We start from the raw sequence: 26341 nt of genomic DNA on the forward strand, positions 1-26341 counted from the left end.
GACAATCACTCCAAAGAGCACGCTGACCTTGGAATTAGCCCTTAAGGCATTCTGGTCAGGCTGAAAAGACCATGAGAGCATTTTAGGCATAGGAAGTGAAGACACTATGACAAAAAATGTACTACATTAAGGATTTCTGAAAGTGAGACCCCAGTGGAAAGAAGTGGCCATCAAAAAAGGATGTACTTTTCTCTGAAGGGAGGAGAGAACTTCCACTTTGCCTATGGCCTTGCCTAATGCAGACTGTGTACTCAAAAGGCTGCCATAGCCTTGGCAGCTCATGTCAAGAGCCTTGGGTGATAACTGATGTCACACGTAAGAGTTAATTGTTAACTTAACAACAGGAGTCACTGTGTACTTACTCCCCATGCAGAACCTCTGGCCTCAATGAGTTGTACAATGAGAATTAACTGTAAAACGTGTTCTCAAACAGTATTTTTTATAGTGTGTGTGTGTGTGCAAACTGTAGAAACCTTTACTTAGAGTCGGTCTTCTGTGTATAAAGGTAATTGATAAGGAATCTTAATGGAGAATGGGAGAGGGAGAAGGAGGTGGGGTGGGAGGGCAGTACAGTGGGAAGAATTACTATATTCCTAAAGTTGTACTTGTGAAATTTATACTCATTAAATAAAAAAAGGTTTCTTAAAAAAAAAAAAAAGCTGTGTACATGAAATGCATGGAATCTGCTTACTGTAAACAGTGACAACGGGAGGCAGGTTGAATCAGCCTGTGAAAGATAAGTCCACATCTTCACCCCAGGGACCTGTGAATGTGCCCTTATCTGAGTCTTTGCAGATGGACTTCCATTAAGGATTTCCAGTGAGATCAGCCTGAGTGATCCAAGTCCTACTTCTAGTGACAAGTGGTCCTTCATAGAGACACACAGAGGAAAGACCATAGGAGAAGGGTGTATAAAGACAGAAGCAGAGATGGGAGTGATGTGGCCAGGCAGGATCCTCCCTGGAAGCCTTGGAGGGGAGTGTGGCCTGGCTGTACCTTCATTCCAGCCTCTGGCCTCCAGAACTGCGAGAGAATAAATCTCTGCCACTTTAAGGTGTGGTAATTTGTTAGGGCAGCCCTGGGAAACTGACACATGGAGTAAGTTTCATTTCAGGAAAAGCCTGAAGACAGACAAGAAAGCAAACAAGCCAAGTACATGATTTGACCCAAAAGTAAGTGTTTTTAAGTGCATGTGTCATTTTTATTGTATATAAAAATTAATTTTAGAAGGGATAATATATTATGAATAAATTCTCTACACTGTCTAGCAGAAACTTAAACAAATGTTTGGTGTTAATTGCTAAGGCAAAAGAACATCTATAAATCATCAAAGAATAGGACAATCTAACAGAAAGATAGGGGAAGATGATAGTTCAAAGAAAAAGAAATACAGGCCGGCGCCATGGCTTAAAAGGCTAATCCTCCGCCTTGCGGCGCCGGCACACCGGGTTCTAGTCCCGGTTGGGGTTCCGGATTCTATCCCGGTTGCCCCTCTTCCAGGCCAGATCTCTGCTATGGCCCGGGAAGGCAGTGGAGGATGGCCCAAGTGCTTGGGCCCTGCACCTGCAAGGGAGACCAGGAGAAGCACCTGGCTCCTGGCTTCGGATCAGCGAGATGCGCCGGCCGCAGCGGCCATTGGAGGGTGAACCAACGGCAAAAAGGAAGACCTTTCTCTCTGTCTCTCTCTCTCTCACTATCCACTCTGCCTATCAAAAAAAAAAAAAAAGAAAGAAAGAAAGAAAAAAGAAATACAGGTAGCAATAAGAAAAATTATCTTCATCAATTTAAACATGCTTGCCTTTCATCCTATGAATTCTATTTATAGCCCTTGATCCTGCAGAAATAAGTTCCACTTTTGTACAAGATGTTGACATTAGCACAGTTGGTAATAGCAACAAATGGGGGGAAAAAATCTAACTATCCATCAAGAAATCTTTAACTATAAAGCACTTTGAATCTGCAGAATGGAGCGCCATGCAGGGGAGAACACTCATGATGTGTTAGAGGGGGGCAGCAGGATTCAGCTGCACTATCCCGAGGACTGAGCACACACAAGCAGCCTGGGAAGCTGGGAAGCTGTGTGCCAAGCTCCCTTTGGGAGCAGGAGAATCCCGCGAGAGGCATCAAACTTTCATTTTTTCACTTAAAAATTTTTTTTTTACAAAGGAACATTTTGTCTCCCAAATAAAGGGAAAAATACAATTGAAGTGTATTAAAGAAAACATTTTTTCCCGAATTAAAATTATAACTCCTGTGCCTTCAAAACGTGCCTGCCAATTCTTGGACACTTCTCCGTTTGGAAGGCAGCGAATTCCCCTCCCTTTGAAGGTGCCCATGCTGCAGGCATGCTGTGTGGCTTGGGAGGCTGGACCTGGGAAAGGCGATCACTGGCCCAGCTGTGTGTGCTCCGAGGGGAGTCAGCCACTCGTATGGAAGGCCACTCAGCAGCCAGCTCTCCAGCCCCAGCAGAGCCTGGATCCCCTGTTGAGCTCTGACAGACTCTTAAGGGAGACCCCCAGCCACACCACTCCAGCTCACTGGCCCCCAAAAAGCCACAGGTAGGTGTCGATGGCTGCTTGGCTCCACTAAATTGTGGGTGATCTGCTCAACAGCAATAGATGAGGAAGACACGGACACTGGCAGGAGGAGGAACGTCCCATTTGTCACCTTACTTTTACATTACGTATCTCAGCATTGCTTGGACTCCTCTAGCTTTTTATATTCAAAGAAGGGAAAGAAAACTAGGTTAAAACTGTGCTTAAAATTTAAACCACTGCCTACAACGCCAGCTTTCCATAAGGGCACTGGTTCAAATCTTGGCTGCTCCACTTCTGATCCAGCTCCCTGCTAATGTGCACGGAAACGCAGTAGAGGATGGCCCCAGTAATTGGGTCTCTGTTACCCATGTGGGAGACCCAGATGCAGCTGCATGGGGAGTGAATCAGTAGATAGAGAGTTTCAGCCTCTATCTCTCTCTCTCTCCCTATCCCTTCTTCCCTCCCTCTGACTTTTCATCTAACTCTGCCTTTCAAATAAATAAATGAATCTTAAAAACTTTTTTTCTGACTTTTAAAGTAACACTAGTGAAAGAGAACAACATGACCTTGGATTTAGCAATGATTTTTTGGGTACAACTCCCAAAGCATTATCCATGAACGAAATAACTGACAAGTTAGATTTCATGACAGTTAAAAACTTCTGCCGCAGACCAGCATTGTGGCACAGCAGGTAAAGCCGCTGCCTACAGTGCCAGCATCCCATATGGGTGCTGGTTCAAGTCCCAGCTGTTCCACTTCTGATACAGCTGCCTGCTGATGGCCTGGGGAAAACAGTAGAAGGTGGGCTAAGTGCTTGGGCCCCTGCCACCACATAGGAGACCCCAGTGAAGTTCCTGGCTCCTGGATTCAACCTGGCTCAGCCCTGGCCATTGTAACCATTTGGGGGAGTAAACCAGCAGACAGAAGATTTCTCTCTCTCTCTCCCCTACTCTCTCTGTAACTCTGCCTTTCAAATAAATAAAACAAAGCTTAAAACACACACACACACACACACACAAAATTCTGTTGGGGTGGGCATGGGGCTTAGTGGTTAAGGTGTCAGTAAATCCCACATCCCACAGTGCAATACCTGGGTTCCATACCCACCTCTGCCGCTGACTATGACTTCTTGCTAATGTAAACCCTGGGAGGCAGAGGTGACAACTCAAGTAATTGGGTGCCTGTCACTCGCCTGGAAGACCCAGGTTGAGTTCCTGGCTCCTAGCACAGGCCCAGCCCAGCTCAGCTTTATCTCTTCTGGAATTTGAGGAGTAAGCCAGATCAGAGCTCTGTCTCTCTCTTAAATAAATTCTTAAAAATAAATTAAAACATCTGCTTTGCAAAAGATACTTAAGAGAATGAAAAGACAAACAGAGTAGGGGAAAATCTTTACGAAACACCTATCTGATAAAGGGCATGTGTCTAAAACTCAACTGGGGAAAACAAACAAACAAACAAACAAACAGGGCAGGCATTTGTCCTAGCAGCCAAGATGCACATCCCACGTAGGAGGGCCTGGGTTTGCTCCTGGTTCCGGCTCCTGACTCCAGCTTCCTGCTAATGCCACCCCTGGGAGGCAGTGGGGATGGCTCAAGTAATTGAGTCCCTGCCACCCACGTGACAGAGCTGGAATGAGTTCCTTGTGCCCAGCTTGGCCTGACCCAGTCCTGGCTATTGGCAGGCATTTGAGGAGTGAACCAGCTGAACAGAGCTTTCTCTCTGTATGTGTGTGCGTGTGTCTGTATATATCTACCTTTCAAATAAATAAAATTAAAAATTGAAAAAGGGCAAAATATGTAGACAGATGTCACTAGAGAAGATATGTAGATGGCAAACAAGCAGACAGAACATGCTCAGCATCAACATCACTGGAGAACTGTCAATTAGCACAGCAATGAGACACTTCTGCATACCTACCAGAATCACTCAAACAAATTTCTAAGAAACTGACAGTACAGGGGCCAGCCGGCGCTGTGGCTCACTTGGTTAATCCTCCGCCTGTGGCACCAGGATCCCATATGGGTGTCGAGTTCTAGTCCCGGTTGCTCCTCCTCCAGTCCAGCTCTCTGCTGTGGCCCGAGAGGGCAGTGGAGGATGGCCCAAGTGCTTGGGCCCCTGCACCCGCATGGGAGACCAGGAGAAAGCACCTGGCTCCTTGCTTCAGATCAGTGCAGCGCCGGCCGTAGCAGCCATTTGGGAGGTGAACCAACAGAAGGAAGACCTTTCTCTCTGTCTCTCTCTGTCTATAACTCCACCTGTCAAAAAAAAACAAACAAAAAAACAAAAAAACAAAACTGACAGTACTAAATGCTGACAAGGAGGCAGAGCAATGGGAATTCTCATTCTTTGCTGGTACCAATGCAAAGTGGGACAGCCACTTTGGAAGACAGCTCCACAGTTTCTTACAAAGTAAATATAGCCTCACCACGAGATGCAGCGAGCTCTGCTGGGTATTCACCCAAATGAGTTGAAAATGCATCCTTATAAAAGTCTGAACACAGCTGTGTTTTATTCATACTTGCTAAAAATTGGAAGCAACCAAGACACCCCTCAGTGAATGTACACCCAGAGAACAGAATGCTCGGTGATGCTATCAAGCCACAAAAAGCCGTGGAGGAAACTTAAATGCATGCTATTTAGTGAAAGAAACAAGTCTGAAAAGACTACCTACTGCACAATTCCAACAATATGCCATGCTGAAAACTCAAAACACAGAGGCAGGGAAAAGACTGGGCTGTCTAGGGTAGAGGTCGAGAGGGATTCGTAGAGGGAGTGGGGGGTGTCCAGGGCAGGCAGACTCTGGATGCTGCCACGGATGAAGGACATGATAGATCAGACAGGGCACAGCAAGATGATCTCTGAAGCTATGGATGTCCATTAATAATAATGCATTCATCGATACGACGCGAGCCTGGGAGGCGTGCAGGGGGAAAGAAGCAGTATACAGAACCTCTGCACTATCTGATGGACCTACACCTGCTCTGAACACTATGCCATTCATGTTTTTAAAAGAAGTACGAGTAAGTTGGAACAAAAGCAAGAAGGAGATCAGACAGCCACACAAAACTTGACCAGAAAGACAATGGCTGCTAGCACACAGGCTCAGTTCCTTCCAGTCATTTTTCAAACGTCTCTGTCACTTTTCTTAAGAGTTGCAGTCCCTCTGCTAAACCCATTCTGAAGGCTGATGGTCTGGTTTTGTGTGGATTTCTAACCACAAGGAAAGTAACCCATATAAACTATTGGTGATACCAAAAACAGATCCTACAGGGGCCAGTTGCTATGGGAATGATTGAAAATAAATTTCATTTCACACTACACCCTGCTAATGTGCTGACCAGAAGGAAGGAGAAATATTTGGAGTAACTCAGAGGAGCAGCTGAGAAAACTTCTAATCACAAAGAAGGAAAACACAGCAGCCCCGCAAGGATTCAAGGAGGCCAGGAGCATCCGTCGGTAATGCAACCGCATGTGCCCTTTCAGTAACCATGCCCATGGTCAGGGCGGGGGCTGGCAGGCTGCGGAAGCCCCCAGGAATCCAGACCGGGGTGGTCTCATGCCTTCACTGACAGTTCAAGGTCAAGGGCCAGCTCCCCTTAGTATGTGGGCCATCTCTGCAGGGCCAAGGGAAAAAAGCCACCCCTTCTAGACAATGGAGATGCTCCCAGCAGCTAGCAAGCTGCCAGCGTGGGGACCACAGTGTCCTAAATCTGGGACTGGGTGCCAGATCCCCTTCTGTGCAGGGTTGGCCATTGAGCACTGAATCATGTAGGGGTTCAGGGAGAGGGACCAAGATAACAGAGAGCAGGAAACACCAGGGTGTTCAAGGCAGTGACAATCTTCCAACAAAAGAATTATAACATATGAAGTGATAAGGCCAGATCGGCACGTGCCAACTGCACTCTGACCTTTCCACAACCAACACTGTTATAAAACAACACACATCGGGGCGGGCATTGTGGCACCGTGGGCAAAGTCAACACCTGTGATGCTGGCATCCCTTATGATCACTGTTCAAGTCCCAGCTGCTCCGCTTCCACTCCAGCTCCCTGCTAATGCACCTAGGAAAGCAGCAGAACATGGCCCAAGTGCTTTGGCCCCTGCACCCAACTGGGAGATCTGGATGGAGCTCCAGGCTCCTGGCTTCAGCCTGCCCCAGCCTAGCCACTGCGGCCATTTGGGGAGTGAGCCAGCAGATGGATGGAAGATATCTCTCTCTCTCTCAATCTCTCTTTCTCATTCTCTAACTCTGCCTTTCAAATAAACAAAAAATAAATCATTAAAAAACAACAACAAAGAACACACATCAAGGCAGCTTCATACAGAAAAGGTGGAGTCGCTATGCCAAATATACACCATGGAATGTGAGAACAGGCCCAGCTCCCACCTCAGAGAATGGCTTAGCTTTAGGCACAAACAGATCCAGTTTCACACCCACAAATGCTATCACCTTTGAGCTTCGGCTTCCTTATCTGTGCAGTGGGTGTGATTGCTCTTACCTCATGAGGTTATGATAAGGACTAAACTAGAAGAGCTAAGTGCTAACACGAGACCTGGCACACAGCAAGGGCTCAGTCCGATGCAGTCACCATCGCCCCCATCCCCACCAGTGGAGGTCATCGTGTGAGACAGCATGCTTTTGTTTTGTGTTTTTAACCCAGCTGATAAACCCTTGCCCTGTCCAGATTCCAATGGAGATGCCTGGGCACTGTCGCAGCACAGAGTCCCCGAAGTGTGACATATCAGGCAGTTGCTTGTTTCCACAGCGTCCTAGGAATAGCCCTGTTCTCTGGAAAGGAGCAAAGAATTTCGAGGGCAAACCACCACAAATCAGAAAAGTGCAAAGTTAGGGACATCCTGGGTGACAGCTCCTCACACAGAGGTTGTCGAGAGGAAAACCCAGGATTTTATTATGATTAATTACAAATATATGACACCATTCCCAAAAGGTGCAAGGCAATACCCATTGCTTATTTTGTGTAAGTGTAGTTAATAGATTCATATTTTTATTTTGGGGAAAAAATTTAATACAGAAAACCATCATCAAACACATCTCCCATCTCCCAGAAATGGCAATTGTTGACATTGGTTATAATACACCAAGTCTTTTAAAAAGTGAGAAAGAAAACAAGAAACTATGACAGATAAAATCAGTTATTAGTCTTCCCTAATCCTAGATCCACTCTTTGCCCACTCTCCTAACCACTGATACCAATTTGATTGGTTGTATTTTTTTACTTTGCTTCACCTAAATGTTCTGGGTTTCCTTATAAGTAAAAATAAAATAAAGGAAATGTAGCAAATGTGCTGAGTGAGGGACCGGAGATGTGCTGTAGCAGGTAAAGCTGCTGCCTGCAAGGCTAGCATCCTACATGGGTGCTGGTTTGAGTCCTGGCTGCTCCACCTCTGAACCAGCTCTTTGCTATGGCCTGGAAAAGCAGCAGAAGATGGCCCATGTCCTTGGGCCCCCGCACCTTCGTGGGAAAGCTGAAGGAAGCTCCTCGCTCCTGGCTTTGGATTGGCTCAGCTCCAGCTGTTGCAGCCATTTGGGGAGTAAATCAGTGGATGGAAGACATCTCTGTCTCTCTGTCTTGTCTCTCGCTCTCTCTCTGACTCTGCCTTTCTGTAACTCTACCTTTCAAATACATAAAAATGAATCTTTAAAAATGTGCTGAGTGATGGCCGGCGCCGCGGCTCAACAGGCTAATCCTCCGCCTTGCGGCGCCGGCACACCGGGTTCTAGTCCTGGTTGGGGCGTCAGATTCTATCCCAGTTGCCCCTCTTCCAGGCCAGCTCTCTGCTATGGCCCGGGAAGGCAGTGGAGGATGGCCCAAGTGCTTGGGCCCTGCACCCGCATGGGAGACCAGGAGAAGCACCTGGCTCCTGGCCTCGGATCAGCACAATGCGCCGGCCGCGGTGGCCATTGGAGGGTGAACCAACGGCAAAAAGGAAGACCTTTCTCTCTGTCTCTCTCTCTCACTATCCACTCTGCCTGTCAAAAAAAAAAAAAAAAATGTGCTGAGTGAAAAAATCCTTATGAAGAGGGGCTAAAGAAGGCATCTGCGGAGCTGCCCCAAGACTGACCCATGCACCTGCTCAGGAGTGGCCCACCTGACCAGCAGGCAAAGCCTGTGAGGGGCAGGGGCAGAGTCAGCCAGTTCACATCTTTAGACACACACCAGCAGAGCAGATGCACCAAAACCTCAAAAGGCTTACCTGGGTCCAGGTGGCTGAAAGAGCCCACCACAAAGTCCAGCGTGGACACGGCCAGCAGGAGCAGCAGCAGCAGCTGGAGGCGGATGATCCACTTGACGCCCGCCAGGTTAATCCCCAGCAAGGCCAGGAGCACGGCCACTGAGATACCTCGCACGGCCCAGATGTCCCCGAGGCCCAGCAAATCTGAGATGGATTCAGCAAAGCCGGTGATATACATGGCACCTGCAACACACTGATGGGGGAAGTCCAGGTAGGCAGGGCCCGCCAGACAGCAGAGCCCCAGGAGCCGGGCCCCACCCCCAGCTCTGCTCCCTGACAACTCCAAACGCCCCCAGGCCCAAATCTGAGCTGTCAGTGGTAGCTCAGATGAAAAGACTGTGGGAGGAATGGCTGGGACTCTGGGCCAAAGAGGCCTTTGGTGTTCTGGATCTGCATCACTCAGGTACTAAATACAGAACAAGAACACCCAGGGGGTCCTGGACACAGAGCCACACAAGGACACCACAGCAAACCACAGGGCTTTTCCATTTCTTTGTTGCTCAGGATTATTTTTACCATTATCTAAAGCTTGGAAGTGGGGGGGGGGGGTAGCCCATCTTTTCACATCATACGCAACAAAGACCACCCAAGACTGCCCAGGTGAATGTACTTAGCTCCACTCACTGCTAATTAAGTGTAATAAACACCCTTGGCTTAGGGATATTGCATGTTAACTTACAAATACTTTCCCAGTAGAGATGCAAATAACTCCTACCCCATGGAACAGATAATCCAAAAGATGAGGTTTTTTTGTGCTGTAAGACATGAACTAATCTCGTGTCTAACCTAGCAGTCTTACCCTCACATTTGTTTATGAAGTTGCCCAGCCATGAATACATGGATTTGATCTTCATCCCACACAGGGTCTGGATCTATATACTCAACTCCTCTTTAAAATCTTACTGCCTTTTCCATTAATTCATGAGTTAAAAAGTCTTTGGTATGCATCTCTTTTACTTGTGCTTGAGGGAAATATTTGAAAAATACTTTAAACAGTTGAAAATAACACCAGCCTCATTTTTGCACCCGTCCTTGGCCTCAGCCCCCCTTCTCCTAAGGTTCGTCCCTCCTCATCGCCCAGGACCAGCTGGGCACACCCCTCTCTGTAGCCCCAGTCTTGCCTTTCTCCCCAACACATTCCATTAGTGTCCCATCCCACCTTCTCCTTTCCATCTGCTGGTTCACTTCCCAAATGCACAGAAATCTGTGTATGAACAGTGCTCCAGGGAGCAGGCACCACCACATTCCAGCACTTTCGGGCGGATGTTCCAGACAGGCTACAGAGCTTCTGCACTTGAGAGGAGCTCACGGACAAGGCACTCCTCGCCGAGACAGGCTTACCATATGATGAGGCGTACGTATTTCTGTCAGTGTTCCCCACTCTTAGTGTGAACAGCATTCTAGCCCTGCTGGTGCCCCATAATGTTAGACATTTCTGTTTAGATCTGAGTTGAGGGGAAGCCCAAGAAATACAGAAGAAATACAACCATTGCTGAGAGAGACAGACAGACCCACAGCCTCCTGCATTTACCCTAAAATGCAAACTTTCTCTTTTGTTTATTTATTTTTTGGCTTCTGCCTTTTTTTAAAAAAAAAATTCATTTTCATTTTATTTGAAAGGCAGAGTGACAGAGAGGAAGAGAGAAATCTTCCACCTGCTAGTTCACTCCTTAAATGCTCACAGTAGTCAGGACGGGGCCAGACCAAAGCCAGGAATGAGGAACTCGATCTGGGTCTCCTATGTGGATGACAGAGAGGCAGGTGCTTGAGGCATCACCTGCCGCCTCCTTGGATGCACAACATGAAACTGGGTCAGAAGTGAGTGAGTAGCCGGGACTTGAACCAGGCACTGCAGTACGGCAACACGGGTGTTCTAAGCGGCAGCTTAACTCACTTGCCATAGCACCTGCCCCTCCAACTTCCTCTAGACCCATCGCCAAGGGCGAGATGGTGCTACCAATGTTGTTTCATCCGTAGTTGGCCAGGCCAGCAGGACTCTTCACGGCAGATCTAAGTCAGACATGACAAGATAGGGGTCACGGATCAGCTTGGGGGGCCTTGAACCCACAGAGCATGACGCCAGAGTTTGATGCGCCATCTGCTCCTGTGTTTCCTCAGCTGGAGAACAGAGCTGGCTCCCCGAGGCGAGCCATGCTGCAAAGGCTGCCTTTTCTCTCCAGGCACTCCAGGAGAGACTCTTTCCATTCTGCACCTAAGGTTGCCTTTCTGCCCACAGACGCCAGCGACAGGAGGGGAAAGGGCTCTCGGGATTGCTTGACAGTGCCTGTGGTCAGGAGCGTGGGCTATGAGACCAGCGACCTGGGGAAGGGTCCTCCCCACACTGGGCTTCCCTTCCTTAACTAAGCAACGCAGAGGCTGACACTGCTTACTCCCCACGGCCATGAAGATTCAGCGAGACCATCCACGCAGAGTGCTAGAACAATATTTGGCTCCCAGTTGAGTGATAGAAATGACCGCTATCAGCATTTTCATTACTTTATTATTATTAGCTCCTGAAGAAGAGAAACAGTAGTTGGAAATGAATATCATAAAATGCAGTTACTTCAGGGGCTGGCGCTGTGGCACAGCGAGTTAAAGCCCTCTGAAGCGCCAGCATCCCATATGGGCGCCAGTTCTACTCCCGGCTGCTCCTCTTCCGATCCAGCTCTCTGTTATGGCCTGGGAAAGCAGTAGAAGATGGCCCAAGTGCTTGGGCCCCTGCACCCGCCTGGGAGACCTGGAGGAAGCTCCTGGCTCCTGGCTTCTGATCAGCACAGCTCCAGCCATTGCAGCCATCTGGGGAGTGAACCAGTGGATGGAAGACCTCTCTGTCTCTACCTCTCTCTGTAACTCTGTCTTTCAAATAAATAAAATAAATCTTTAAAAAATATATGTAGTTACTTCAAAAAGTCTGTGGAGAGACCAGCATTGTGGTGTAGTGGATAAAGCTATGGCTTGTGCCACCGGCATCCTATGTCTGAGTGCTGGTTCCATTCCGCTTCCAATTCAGTTTCTTGCTAATGCACTTCGGAAAGCAGATGATGACCCAAGTACTGGAGCCCCTGTCACCCACGTAGGAAACCCAAATGGAGTTCCTGACTCCTGGCTTTGGCCTGGCCCAGCCCTGCCTATTGCAGCCATCTGTACAGTGAACCAGCAGATAGAAGATTTCTCTATGTCACTCTCCCTTTCAAATAAACAAATAATTTTTCTAAGTTCATGGAATATGGGGCCCAGTACTGTGGTACAGTGGGTTAAGCTGCCACCTGCACCACAGGCATCCCATATGGGCACCAGTTCATGTCCTGGCCGCTCCACTTCCAATCCAATCCCTGCTAATGAGCTTGGGAGAGCAGCGGAATATGATCCAGGTACTTGGGGCCCTGTACCCACGTGGGAGACTGTGATGAAGATCCTGGCTTCAGCCTGGCCCAGCTCTGACTGTTGTAGCCAACTGGGGAGTGAACCAGCAGATAGAAGATCTACGTCTCACCTTCTCTCTCTTTCAAATAAAGAAATATTTAAAGAAAGAAAAAAAATAAAAAGTTAATAGAATAGGGGCCGGTGCTGGGGCATAGCAGGTAAAGCTGCCGCCTGAAGTGCTAACATCCCATATGGGCACCGGTTCAGGTACCAGCTGCTCCACTTCTGATCCAGCTCTCTATTACAGCCTTGGAAAGCAGTAGAAGATGGCCCAAGTCCTTGGGCCCCTGCACCCACATGGGAGACCTGGAAGAAGCTCCCGGCTTTGGATCGGTGCAGCTCTGGCCATTGCGGCCATCTGGGGAGTGACCAAAAGACCTCTCTCTCTCTCTCTCTCTGCATCTCCTTCTTTCTCTGTGTAATTCTGACTTTCAAGTAAATAGATAAATCTTTTTTAAAAAAGTTAACAGAATAAATGGAATGAAGTGATGTTAATTTTGGTGCAAAAAATTGAAATCTGTGCATCATTTTTTCATAATGTGCATTTCCATGAACTTTTTGATGATCCCTTATATGTATGATTTTTTAATTTTGCAACAAAATAAATTTATCTTTTTAAAAATATTTTTTATTTGAAAGGCAAAGTGACAGACACAAAGAGAGAGACATAGAAAGAAAGAGATACTCCATCTGCTGGTTCATTCTCCAAATGGCTTCAACAGCCACAGCTGGGCCAGGCCAAAGTCCACAACCAGGAACTCCATCCAGGTCTGCCATGTGGGTGCAGGGACCCAAGCTCTTGGGCCATCCTCCACCGCTTTCTCAGGTGCATTAGCAGGGAGCTGAATCAGAAGTAGAGCATCCGGGAGGTGCCTTGAACCAGCACTCCAGATATGGGATGCTGGGGTTGCAGGTGGTGGCTTAACCTGTTGTGTCACAACACCAGCCCCTAAATTTAGCTGTTAATTCTAGTTTCCCACAAACTTCTTGAAGGACCCTCATACTGTGTTGATACTAAATAGAAGATGGTAATGCCACTGGGCATTTCCAATATAAGTTGTAAATAAGAACTCCTGAAATGGAAGAGACTTCCTTTAAAGGAAAGCAGTGACAGGAAAGAGGTGGCAGTGGGCCGGCGTGGTGGCTCACTTGGTTAATCCTCTGCCTGCGGTGCCGGCATGCCATATGGGCACTGGGTTCTAGTCCTGGTTGCTCCTCTTCCAGTCCAGCTCTCTGCTGTGGCCCAGGAGGGCAGTGGAGGATGGCCCAAGTGCTTGGGCCCTGTACCCCATGGGAGACCAAGAAAAGCGCCTGGCTCCTGCCATCGGATCAGCGTGGTGCGCCAGACACAGCGCGCTGGCCGCAGCGGCCATTGAGGGTGAACCAACGGCAAAGGAAGACCTTTCTCTCTGTCTCTCTTTCACTGTCCACTCTGCCTGTCAAAAAAAAAAAAAGCTTCACGTGTGTACTTGGCTATCATGAGCACGCAGACAAGGACAGGAGGAGCAGCCAGCAGTTTAACCAGTGACCCCAACATGAAACGGGGAGAACAATTTTTTTATTTGCAATTTTCAAAGAGTCCTATAAAGGAAAAATAAAAACACATACATTAGGATTACTATTAAATGTACTCAAAACCCAGGCCAGGGTGCATCATAGCCCAGTGCATCCGGGTTGAGGAAGGCAGAGCAGGGCGCTGGGCCTTTGCCCACACTGGGCTCGCCAACAGCCAATCGGGAGTGGTCTGAGCTCCACCATCCTGTGGGCCAGGTGTGCTTGCTCAGTGGCTGCCAGGACTCACCACGAGCAAAAGTAGTTTTATTTCCTCCCCACGTTTCCATCACAGATATTCCTTCTTCTCTATGGAGCGACTTTCTCTGTCTCTGTCTCTGTCTCTCTCTCTCTCTCACACACACACACACACACACACACACACCACCACCACAAGAGGAAGGGAGTAAAGAGAGGAGGTGACCTGTTTCCAGTGTGACCTCTCCATGCCAAGGTATTTACGCGTTCAGAACCACAGATATTTCTCCTATCTTTAGGTCTTGACCTGGAGGACCAGAGCTGCCCCTCTACATCCCTGCACTTCTGACACGAAACTCCTGATTTAAGTTTGAAGCTGGAGAGTTATGCATCCTGCATTTAGGTTAACGCCCATCAGGAAAACTCTAGGCCTCTGTGTTAGAAGTAGAGTAGTGGTATATTTTCATAAGAACTTAGCCTAAGTACAGCCATGACACCAGGGCCTCTTCCCCAGCTACAAAGGGCTAAGTAAAAAACTAAGGAGCTTGCTTAGCGGAAATGAGTGACACAGGTTCCCATTGCAAGTGCAAGAATTTGGACGTGAGACCAGAGTGGCAAGCCAGGTAGCAAGGTTTAATGGGGAAAGTCTGTGAAAGTTTTACAGCCCAATGTTATCAGGCTGAGCAACCCCTCTGGCACCAGGCAGAAGCAATCTTCCTGGGGGGAGGCTGGGACCACCTACAGAGCAACCTCCTAACCTCAGCCAGCAACCCCTTCTCCTAGGACCTGCCCAGCAACAGGTCTGGGCACCCACTCCTCCACCCCTCCCCACCTTAGATGGTACCTCCCAGCTTTCTCATTCAATGAGGAACAGGGGAAGGGGCCTTTGTGTGGCAGGGATAAACAGCACTAAATGCCCGAGCATTCTGGCTGCTTCCGCCAGCTGCTCACCAGACCCGCAGAGGGGTGCATAAAGCCTTGCTTTCCACTTCCTTCATGTTAGGGAGTCACCCTTTGGTGGGCATGTGGTCCCAGGTGGGCTGATTTCCCGCCCTCTACCAGGTCTGCATGGCTTTCCAACCCTGCACTGTTTTTTGTTGTGGTTGTTGTTAAGATTTATTTATATGAAAGGCACAGTTACAGAGAGAAAGGAGAGAGGGAGGGAGGGAGGGAAAGAGAAAGAGAGAAAGAGAGAGAGAGAGAAATCTTCCATTTGCTGGTTCACTTCCCAAATGGCCACAAGGGCCAGGGCTGGGTCAGGCCTAAGTCAGTAGTCAGGAGCTTCTTCCGGGTCTCCTACATGGGTTCAGGGGCCCAAGGACAAAGGGCCATCTTCTGCTGCTTTCCCAGGTGCATTAGCAGGGAGCTGGATCAGAAATAGGGCAGCCAGGACTCGAACTGTTGCCCATATAGGATATCGATGCCCATATAGGATGCCAGTGCCACAGGCCATGGCTTTAACCCATTATGTCACAGCACAGGCCCCCTGTTCTGTTTTGTACTGAGTCCAGCACACAGCATGTTTGCCATCACCACTGCTTTTAGATGCACTGGCACAGGCTGACGCTAGACATGCTGGTGTCTAGGTAAGCAGTCCCAAAGAAGCGCTGGGGCCTGTGCAGGTGAGTGGAGCTGGGAGCGAGGAGGGTCTCTAGCCACCAGCTCCTCCACTGGCCCAGGATCTGGCCTCCCAGTGGGGGCCCGCCACCAAAGCCACCGAGAGCCGTGGGGGAAGGGCTTCAGAGCACACATGGAATGACGTCAAGACTTTGCAAGCTTTATTTTCAGTGTTCACGTCTTCTAAACTCGGATGCAGGGCCGAGGTTGGTACTTTGACCCACCAGCTGAGCCCTGCGTGTTGCCTGTGTTGATGCATAGAGTTTACTGGGACACAGTTACGCCCGTTTGTTTCCCTACTACCAATGGCTGCCTTCGCATTATGATGGCAGCATGCAGTGGCTGTGATTGAGCACAGGACTCGCAAAACCCAGACTATTTCCTCTGTGGTCCTTCGCAGAAGGCTGCTGCTCCCTGTGCAGGAGCAAAGCCAGACAATCCGCCCTGGCAATCACTGGAAATCAGCTAAGGCACACGTGCCCTGGGCTAAGAGGCCTCATAAGGGACCCCAGGAACCCAGCTGCACCTGGGCGATGAAAGAGTCCAAGGCAGCGCCTGACCCTAATCGAAGAAACCAGGAAAAGAAAAGCAAAGGATACGCAGAGCAAGCAGGAGGCAGGAAACTAAGCTGAGGGCAGAAATAAATGGATCAGAGATCAGAAAAACCACAGGGAAAAAGTAAAAACCCCAAAATTGGCTCTTTGTAGAGAAGCCTTTCTCTAGAGTGATCAACAAAAACAAAAAAGAGAGAAAACTCCAATTACGGAAATCAGGAATGAAAAGGCCAACCTCACTACTAAAGTTCCAAAAAGGATTATAAAGGAATCAAAAACAATCATCATGCCAATATATTAGATAGCCTTGATGAAACAGACAAATTCCTAGAAAAACAAACAACCAAAAAGGAACAGAAAATCAGACCACGCCTATTTAAATAAAGAGATTGAATCAAAAGACTGCCCACAAAGAAAGCCCAGATGGTTTCCTCGCTATTTGTACCTCCCGCTTAAAGAAGAGTTAACACCAGTGCTTCACAAACTCTTTCAAAGCAGGGATGAGGAAAAAACACCTGGCAGCTCACTGTGAGGCCAGTGCTATCCCAACACCAAAAGCAGACAGTGACATCACAAGAAGACTCCTGACCGTGTCTCTCAAGAACATAAACACATAAATCCTTCACGAAACACAGGCACGCCGAATGCAGCAGCATATGGAAGACTGTGTCATAACTACACACTGACCAGAGACCCGTGGCCCTGGCCAGCTTCAGACACACAGAACACCCAAGTCACTGACCAGGGGACACTCTCATCTCTGACCCAGGCCCATGTGCAAAGGGAGCAAAGCAGCAGGCAGGCCAACACACTGATTTCTTTGGCTGTGGCTGCCCGTGCTTGGAAGGCCACTTATAGAGGCCAGTGCTGTGGCATAGTAGGTTAAGCCTCCACCTGTGGTCCTGGCATCCCATATGGGTGCTGCTTCTAGTTCTGGCTACTCCACTTCCGATCCAGCTTCCTGCTGGTGGCCTGGGAAAGCAGTGGAAGATGGTCCAAGAGCTTGGGCCCCTGCATCCACATTGGAGACCTGGAAGAAGCTCTTGGCTCCTGGCTTTGGATCAGCTCAGCTCCAGCCACTAGGGCCATTTGGGGAGTAAACTAGCAGATGGAAGATTTCTCTGTCTCTCCCTCTGTCTGTAACTCTGCCTCTCAAATAAATAAATAAATCTTTAAAAGAAGGAAAGAAATCCACCTGTGTGAGGGTCTGCATTGTGGCTGCAGCAGGTAAAGCTGCCTCTTACAATGCTAGTATTCCATATAGGCGCAGCTACACCACTTTTAATCCAGCTCAGAGTCTCTGCTAATGAGCCTGAGAAAGCAGCAGAAATGGCTCAGGTGTTTGGGCCTCTGCACCTACGTGGGAGACCTGGATGAAACTTCAGCCTGGCCCAGCCCTGGTCACTGTGGCTATCAGGGGAGAGACCCAGCAGATGGAAGATCAATCTCTCTCTCTCCCTCTCTCTCTGTAACTCTTTCAAATAAATGAATGCATCTTTCAGAACATAAAAGCAAGCCACTTATTTGGGAACATCTTCCCTCTCAAGTTAGCCATCCAGCTCCCTCTCTTTGCCCAGGGCATGATGCAGTCAGCGTGGGTCCTGTCTGTGATAGCTGTTCCTACGGGGGGCCTGCTGTCTGCTCAGAGAGTGGAATATAAGGGCTGTCGTTTGTGACACCTTGCAGCCTGTCTGGCTGTAAAATGCAGAGAAGGAAGAAACTGAATACAAATACGCTTAGTAAGAGGTACCCTCACTACTCACCACACACCTCTCACAATAGCCAGCATATCCCTTATCCAAGGCGCCTGCAGCCAGACCTGTTTCAGATTTTTTTTTTTTCTTCTAATTTTGGAACATTTGCATAGGCTTTACTGGTTGAAGCCTCCTAATCGGAAAATCTGAAATGCTCCAAAATGCAAAACTTTCTAAAGTTGAACAACACTCAGAAAGTTTCATGTTCAGGATTTTCAGCTTGGGATGTTCAACCTGTATTATACTTAGAGATTGTTCTCCAGGAAAGACAAGTGCCTTCGAAGAGTACAGTCAGGCCAGCATTGTGGTACAGCAGGTTAAGCCTCTACCTGAATGCCAGCATCCCACGTGGGCACCAGTTTGAGTGGTGACTGCTCTGCTTCTGATCCAGCTCCCTGCTAATGTGCCTGGGAAGGCAGCAGATGATGGCCCAAGTATCTGGGCCCCTGTACCCACATGGAAGACTTGGGTGGAGCTCCTGGCGTCAGCCTGGCCCAGCTCCTGCTCCTGAGCAATGAACAAGCAGATAGAAGATCAATCCCTGTCTCTCTCTCTCTCCCCTCTGCTTTTCAAATAAATAAAAACAAATCTTTAAAAAAAAAGTGACAACCCACCTGCCTTCCATACACATTTCCTAGACATGCACAGTATGTGCCTGCGTGTGCACGCATGCACACACACACACACTTTGTGCTGTTAGAGACCCCTCAGAGGTATGAAGGCTGAAACACCCTGCCCCTGCCTAAAAATAACCCACCCTGGTAGCTCTTCCAAAGAACAATTCTCAGCTGTAAGCTGTGTCTTTACGCACCACCCTCTGTGCCATCACAAAGCCCTTTCAATCCTAGAAACGCTCACAGCAAACTGCTCTTAGTGTCTACACTCGCTCTTCTCCGTACCAAGTCACCATCGTCTCCACTAAACCAGCCTCAAACCTCCTCCCTCCTCGGCGGCCCCGTGAGCACCATCTGCCAGCCCTGTGACGCTGCCCCTTGTTAGCTGTCCCCTTCTGGGCCCCAGCGTCCACCCCAGGGGCTGTCGGCCCAAGCTACCTTAGGCACGTGGGAGCCCTGGGGCCTGCAAAGTGGCACCGACGTCCCAGCTCTTGCCACGCAACAGGTCAACCGCAGAAGCATGTGAGAAGGCGCGGGCGGAGTGCAAGCCAGACAGCATGGCCTGGGTGCGGTGGTCTCACCTGTCCGAACACATAGAGCAGCCCGATGGTGCCGCCGGCCTGCCCGCCGAGGACTGAGGAGACCATGGAGTACACGCCCCCGCTGCCCACGCCGCTGTGCACGCCCACGCCGATGCCGGACAGCACGGTGACCAGGGCCACGAGGATGACACAGGACACCAGGAACACGCCCAGCAGCACGCCTGTGTTCCCCTGCAGCGGGAGGAGTGAGGTCAGGTTAGGAGAGGAGGCCCCCGGACACTGCGCCTTCACCTCCGGACCCAGGGTGCCGGGATCGAGGAGCAGTGCGCACCCCACTGTGTTTGAGTGACTTCCGGGTGCCTGCAGGGTGAGGGCCAAGCTAAGACACGCAAGCGCACAGGGCACCTCCCATCTGCCACCGCCTGGCCTAGCACGTGAGGTGCCTCCCCGCTCATTCCACGCCTTAGCCAGGTTAACTTCTATGGGCCCTGTAAAGCCTAGCTCCCCCAGGAGCTGTCCCTGCAACCCTCCCTCCACGCCTCCAGTACCCAGGGCTTAGTACTTAGCACAGTACTGGTTGCACTGAGCCTGCATCCAAGTGGGTCTCCACCTCCAGGCTGTGAGCTGCCTCCAGGGCAGGGTTCTAAAACCCTTCCTACCGCCAGGGCCTGCACAACCACCACATACCAGGTGCTCATTAAATGCTTGCTGAGTGAATAAAGGAGCACACATTAGACAGACACTTCTCCACGTGAAAAGCCAGATTCCCAGGGAAGAAGTGAGCCCTGCACAGCACCCCTGAGGAGGAGATGCAAGGCTGCCTGACTGCAGAGCAGGGGGCACCTTGGTGCTCTGGTGGCAGCAGAGAGATGGGGAGAGGCAGAGCCAGCTCCGGGCTGGGTGGCCTTACAACATGCTGGAGAAATGTCCCAGTGTCCAGGGCGCTCCACACCCATACTCAGGAGATGACTTCGGGGGCTCCACTGCTGGTCTGGCCAGCTCTGTCTGGTCTTCTCTCTCTCTTACACACACTCAGGATTCTTGCCACCCCATGCCTCTTCATGCCTGCTAGTTCCTGCTCACTCTTCTGACTGGGAACTCTCAAAGGACACGTTCTAGGCTTCCTTCCCCTGCAAAATCCCCTTCCTCGGTAGCCTTCCCACACAATGAGCCCAGGAGAAGAAAGGCCCTCTGCCCCCGCAGAGGCCCCCAGGGGAGAGCGCTGGGGGCTATGCTGTTAGGTTCGCTCCAGATGCACCTGCAGTGAGACCGGGCGGGTTGGAGGAGCTGGAGCTCTCGGGCTGCACGAGCAGGGCATGGAGGAATCCCTGCCTGAGCTGCGGTTTCTCCCCGTGAACACTTGTGCTTTCTCCCTCCTGGGGAGTTTTTCACTTTAAAAAAAAAATATTTTTTTTCATTTATTTGGAAAGCCGAGAGAGAATCTTCCATCTGCTGGTTCACTCCCCACATGCCCACAAGGCTGGCCGGGACCAAACCTTGGAGGCTGAATCCAGATCTCCCACGTGGGTGGCAGTGACCCAACTAGCCGTGTCCATCACTGCTGCCTCCCAGGGTGTGCATTAGCAGGAAGTTGGAATCAGAATCTGAGCCGGGGCTCGAACCCAGGTACCTGGACATGGGTTGCAGGTAACCCAAGTGGCCTCTTAACCACCCTACCTCTTTTCACTAATTTTTTTTTAACTTGAAGTACTCTGGGTGCGTATTTTTGTTAACTACCTCAGAGTCCTTGGGGCATAAAACAGAAGTACAATATAAACCTTTAAGAGGTTAAGGGCTGCAGCAGGGTGCAGTGACACGGAGTGCTCACTACTCCTACGTGGGTCGCTGACCAAGGGGAGGACCCTAGTGTCGAGAAGAAGACTGAGCAGGGCAGCCTCCGCAGGGGCACTGATGTCCAGAAAGGGCCGTGCATCCACAGAGAGGCGGTTCTGACTCCAAACTGCATGTGGGTTGCCAGCACAGACCGTGCGCTCACCCACACCTGTGGCTGCAGGGCCCTAACTTCCCTGTGCTGCTGGCTCTTCTGCAAGATCTGATGATGATCTCGATTACACACGTGGCCAGGCGATACTCAACTCTGGGAGCACTGAGTATGTGCCAAGCCATCTGTCAGAGAGGTGCCTGATACATCTCGACTATTCATATTAATTATTATTATGCACCTTGCAAATCTACTTAAGTTCCTCCTCGATGGCTATCTTGGACAACAGGGATAGCTGTGGGCTCTCTCTAGAAGAAGCCTCCATCAGGGAATGGGTGCAAAACCCAACCCACTGCCAGGTGGCTCACAAAGCTGGTGAAATTTCTAGGGGTGTGGCCACAAATGAATCTATGTGAGACCGCTGATTTTGCTGAGCTTACATTTTTAATGACATTGCCTATTACTGTTTCTTTGTTCACACTTTTAAGTTGTCTGCATGTGATAATAAACTGTCCTGTACCCATACCAATGATCACACCAGATGTCCCACCTTGCGGTTTTCCAGATTCTAAGTATGCTACCCAAGTTATTCTTCCGAATTAACATTCTCTGTTTCACATCGTTTTGGCATGACCTCGACTTACTTTAATTCTATGCCATTCCCTAGAAGCTCTGTTCTATTTTTGGCATTTCACATTTGCCTGTATTTTCATGATCAAATCTGATTCTTTAGGTGAAACTAATGTCAGAGCTGAAGACTAAGTCATTTCAGGGCAAGAGGATGGATGAGGCTCCTTCAGAGAGAATCCACATGCACTTTTTCCATAATATGCATTTTTCCATGTCCTTTGTGAAGTGGCCTCGTATTTGTAGGGTGGACAGCCCTGAAGGCGGCCCCAGAGATCCTGGCCTCTTGGCATTCATGCCCTTGTGTAACTCCCTAGCCTTGAGTTTGGACTGGATTTAATAACTCACTTTTTTGGTTGAGGATCAAAGTATTTTATTAGTCTTTCAAAATGATCGCATTCATTGTAATTCATTTAATAGTTTTTTAAGTGCAAAATTAGGCATGCTTATCCCTTCTATTTGGGCTACTTGTTTTATCCATGGAGTGACTTGCTTTTAATGAACATAATACTGCAAAAGTTATGGGATATCACTTCTGAGATCTGGATATAAAAAAGACTGGCTTGGGTGGGTGTCGTGGTGCAGTGGGTTAAGCCGCCACTTGGGATACCCACATCTCATACAGGAGTGCCTGGGATCCAGTCCCACCTCCACCTTCAATCCAGCTTCCTGCTAATGTGCCCCTTGGAGGCAGCAGGTGATGGCTCAAGCACCTGGGTCCCTGCCACTCACATAACAGACCTGGACAGAGTTCTGGGCGCCTGGCTTTTGGCCCAGCCCTAGCTGTTGCGGGCATTTGGGAGAAGGAACCAGAGGACGGACGTTCTCTCTTTCTATCTCTCCCTGTTGCTCTACCTTTCAAATAAATAAAATAAACTTATAATAAAGACCATGGGGTTGGCACTGTGGTGTAATGGATTAAGCTTCCACCTGCAGCACTGGCATCCCATACGGGCACCGGTTTGTGTCCTGGCTGTTCCACTTCCAACCCAGTTCTCTGCTAAGGCCTGGGAAAGCAGTGGACGATGGTCCATGTGCTTGGGCCCCTGTACCCACGTGGGAGACCCAGAAGAAGCTCTGGCTCCTGGCTTTGGATGGACCCAGCTCCATCCATTGTGGCCATTTGGGAAGTGAACCAGCAAATGGAAGACTTTTCTCTCTGTCTCTCCCTCTGTCTATAACTCTGCCTCTAAAATAGAAATACATTAAAAAAAAATGGCAATTAAGACACCCGCAACCCATTAAAAAAAAAAACATGGCTTCTGTCTCAGGTGCATCTTCCCTCTCTCTCACTCTTGATTGCTAACCAGGGAAAGCCACCTGCTGTGTGAAGAGGAAACCCTATGGAAAGGCCCCCATGACCAGGCCCAAGGCCTGTCAACAACTATTTGAGTGATCTTTTGAAAAACAGTATCGAGGGGTTGGCCCCGTGGCGCAGTGGGTTAATCTTCCGCCTGCGGCGCTGGTATCCCATACAGGCGCCAGTTCTAGTCCCGGCTGCCCCTCTTCCAGTCCAGCTCTCTGCTATGGCCTGGGAAAGCTGTAGAAGATGACCCAGTGCTTGGGCCCCTGCACCCACGTGGGAGACCAGGAAGAAGTTCCTGGCTCCTGGCTTCAGATCGTCGCAGCTCCGGCTGTTGCGGCCATTTGGGGAGTGAACCAACAGAAGGAAGACCTTTCTCTCTGTCTCTCCCTCTCACTGTCTGTAACCCCACATCTCAAATAAATAAATAAAATATTTTTAAAAATACTTTTTTAAAAGTATTGATTTTTAATCAAAAATTGATAGTTGTATAAGCTTATCAGGTGCAACATGATGTTTTTCAAGTGCTGATGAAAATAGATCCTCCCTCCAGTTGGGCCTTAGATGAGATGGAAGCCCCAGCTGAGAGCATGACCCAGAGGCACCTGGCTGTTACTCCTGGCTCCCTGAACCCCAGATACTGTAAGGTAATACATATTTGTTGCTTTAAGCTGCTACGTGCTGAGACCATCAATAAATAAGTAATAAATAGCAATGCAATAAATAAATAATGCAACTGGAACTTTCACTCTGCAGATGCAGCTGACACCAATCGCCATGTCTCAAAAACAAAAACAAAACGCCAAAAATAAACAAGAACAACAACTTCAGTGCCGGGACTGCCGGGTTACAAGTCCAAACAGAGGGAGCTTACCCTTGTACCCTTCCACAACCACCCCTGCATGGGTCAGAGCCCAGGAAGCCCCAACTCTCACTGACCAGGGGCCTCCCCTGCCACATGGTCAGGTTCAGGGGCTGCCCTTGGAAATGGGCTGGAGAAACAGGGGTGGGTTCCAGGACCCCAGGGCTGCCTGCCATGATAAGGGGCCTGAGCCAAAGGCATTGTGTTTGTCTAAGTGGGAGCCCCTGCCAGTCTGGGAGTTTGTGAGAGGCGGGAATTCTTAGTGTCCACCCCAGAGAGGTCACTGACCCCCGTGTAAGCTCCCTATGCCTTCATACAAAGAACCTTCCAGACCTAAGGCTGAACCCTGAGGTAAGGAGGAGCAGAGTACAGAGAAGAATGAGCGCTCGGGACAGTCTCGCCTCACTCAGGACTCTGCGGGGGACCCTGAGGGACCAGGAACTCTGTGCCTCCCACTTACGCAGAACTCTAAGCCCCCAGAACTTGGCCATGTACCAGTTGTGTCAACCTGGCTCCACTGTGGTACCCAGGTGCTATGTGTTGCTGTTGAGGGTTAACACCTGCCATCAGCGGGCATCCAATGAAGACGGGGACCCTCCCCAGTGTGGGCCTCCTCCCATCAACTGCAGAGGGCACAGGTGCAGAGGGCACAGGTGAGGGGAGGAACATGAGGGAAGCCAGAGAGGGCCACAAACCAGAGCAGAGCTGCCAACAACCTGGTCCCACTGAGCCTCTCTAATCCCACCCATGAGGGGTCCCGATCTCAGAGCACAAACTCCTGCAGTTAGACCCATGGTGAGGCTCCCTTGGGACTCCTGGGGCCGCTCTGCAGGACTCCCATTGAAAAGCACAGCCAGAGACCACCCTGTGCTTGCTCTTGCTGCGTGTGCGCCTCAGGGGTCTAAGCCTGCACCATGGAGCATGGGGGGCACATCACTCACCACCAGCCAGCCAGTCCTCAAGAAAAGGACGACCCCAAAGATGTTGATCATGCAGGATGTGAACACGCCGTCCCAGGTTCCAAACAGCACCGGCTCCCACACGGACAGCTGAGCCTTCCACCAAGGCCGGCGCTGGGCCAAGGGCCCCTGCAAACAGAACACACAGGGCCAGCTGAGTGGCATCAGGAGGCCCCGGGGAGGGAAGAGAAGTGGAAGAACAGGCGAAGGCAGGAGACCTCAGCTTACAAAACCCCCAGCTTTGTGCGAGGGCACCACACACACACACACACACACACACACACAACTTCAGGATCACGTGGTGTGATCCCCGCAACGCAGCATGGTCCCCACAAGTAGCAGAAAACTTTATTCAACAATCCCACTCCTCGGCCTTCTGCTCTCTCAGCTGGATTGCACTGCTGGCCTCCCTGCAACCAAGCGTGGCCCGTGGCTGAGTTGCAGCCAGTGGAATATAGGCAGAGGCATTCGGTGGCACTCCTCAGCAGTGTGGGGTCATCAGGAGCTCCGCCCCGCCGCCAGATTCCCCTGCAGACCTGCAGGTCCCGGACGGAGCAGCTCCCAGCAGCTCCCCATCTTCAGACGAGCTCCAGCCCTCCTCACACCTGCGACACCAACCCTGTGTAGTGAATTCCCTCTGCTCGAGCCCCTGCAGCGCTGGTTCCCCTGCCAGAGCATGGATGCCGGACCCGAGCCCCGCCCCCTCCTGTGCCCTGGGATCCCAGCATATCAGCGTTTGGCAGTTGTTTCGACTCAGAGGCGAAGGGATTACAGATTCCTTGCTCACTTTTCCAACTTGAAAATAGCAAAGGCACTCATAAGCACCCAAACAGAAACCCAACTCTAAAACGACCTGAGAACAGGTAGCCACTCATGCTGTGAAGTGTCCTTGCATAGGTTCAGTGTTTAAAGTCCGACCACAGCAGCCTTCCGCTGCCCTCACACTGCGACAGACAGCACTGTATAGGGCTCCCAGCGGGGTGGGTGTCTGTAAACTGGTGAGGTCCCCAGCTACCTGTGAACAGCGGGAAGGCAGACCAAGCAAGAGCGCAGCAAATCACCTAAGAGCCCGAGTCACAGAGCCCCAAGCTGATCAGAGTGCACACTCCGGGACGAAGACCGAGGCCCACTGTGCCTGCTCTTGTACCTCCCACCTGGGAGCGGGACAGGGCCTCACAGCAGAACAGCCACGGGGGCTGGGCAGCGGAGGGAGCAGGGGGCAGGCAGCAGGCACACAATACACCAGGCACGAGAACGATCTCATGTTCCATCTACCACACAGTAGGGTGATTATGTATTAGGTTATTATGTATTTATTAAGCATTGCAAAGTGTCCTAACACAAAGAAATGAGGAATATTTGAGGAGATGGAAACGTTAATTGTTCTGGCTTGATCATTATACTTTGTGCACATGTAGCAACTTATCACACTGTACTCACAAATATGTGGTTATGTGACAATTAACATTTTTAAAAAAGTTTGAAGATACATCTGAAAAAGAGAGAAGGAAGGAAGAACAAGTTTCAAGGAATAATCAGGGGAGTGGGGAAAGCTTGGGACACCCACTACCCATACAGGAGTACCTGGATTCAAGTCCTAGCT

At 49.9% G+C, this 26341-nt stretch overlaps 1 protein-coding gene across 1 annotated transcript in view; it reads right to left on the minus strand.

Annotated features, from left to right (window-relative positions):
* SLC12A8 (solute carrier family 12 member 8) overlaps positions 1-26341 on the minus strand; it is a 179112-nt gene that overhangs the window by 129862 nt on the left and 22909 nt on the right. The window contains exons 2-4 of the mRNA XM_062181070.1: positions 24721-24867; positions 19085-19276; positions 8754-8985 (exon numbers count right to left, since the gene is read on the minus strand). Coding sequence (XP_062037054.1) covers positions 8754-8985; positions 19085-19276; positions 24721-24867 — 571 coding nt within the window. The remainder of the gene's footprint in view (positions 1-8753; positions 8986-19084; positions 19277-24720; positions 24868-26341) is intronic.

The sequence above is a fragment of the Lepus europaeus genome, chromosome 2, assembly GCF_033115175.1.
Source record: "Lepus europaeus isolate LE1 chromosome 2, mLepTim1.pri, whole genome shotgun sequence".
In the NCBI taxonomy this organism is placed as follows: Eukaryota; Metazoa; Chordata; class Mammalia; order Lagomorpha; family Leporidae; genus Lepus; species Lepus europaeus.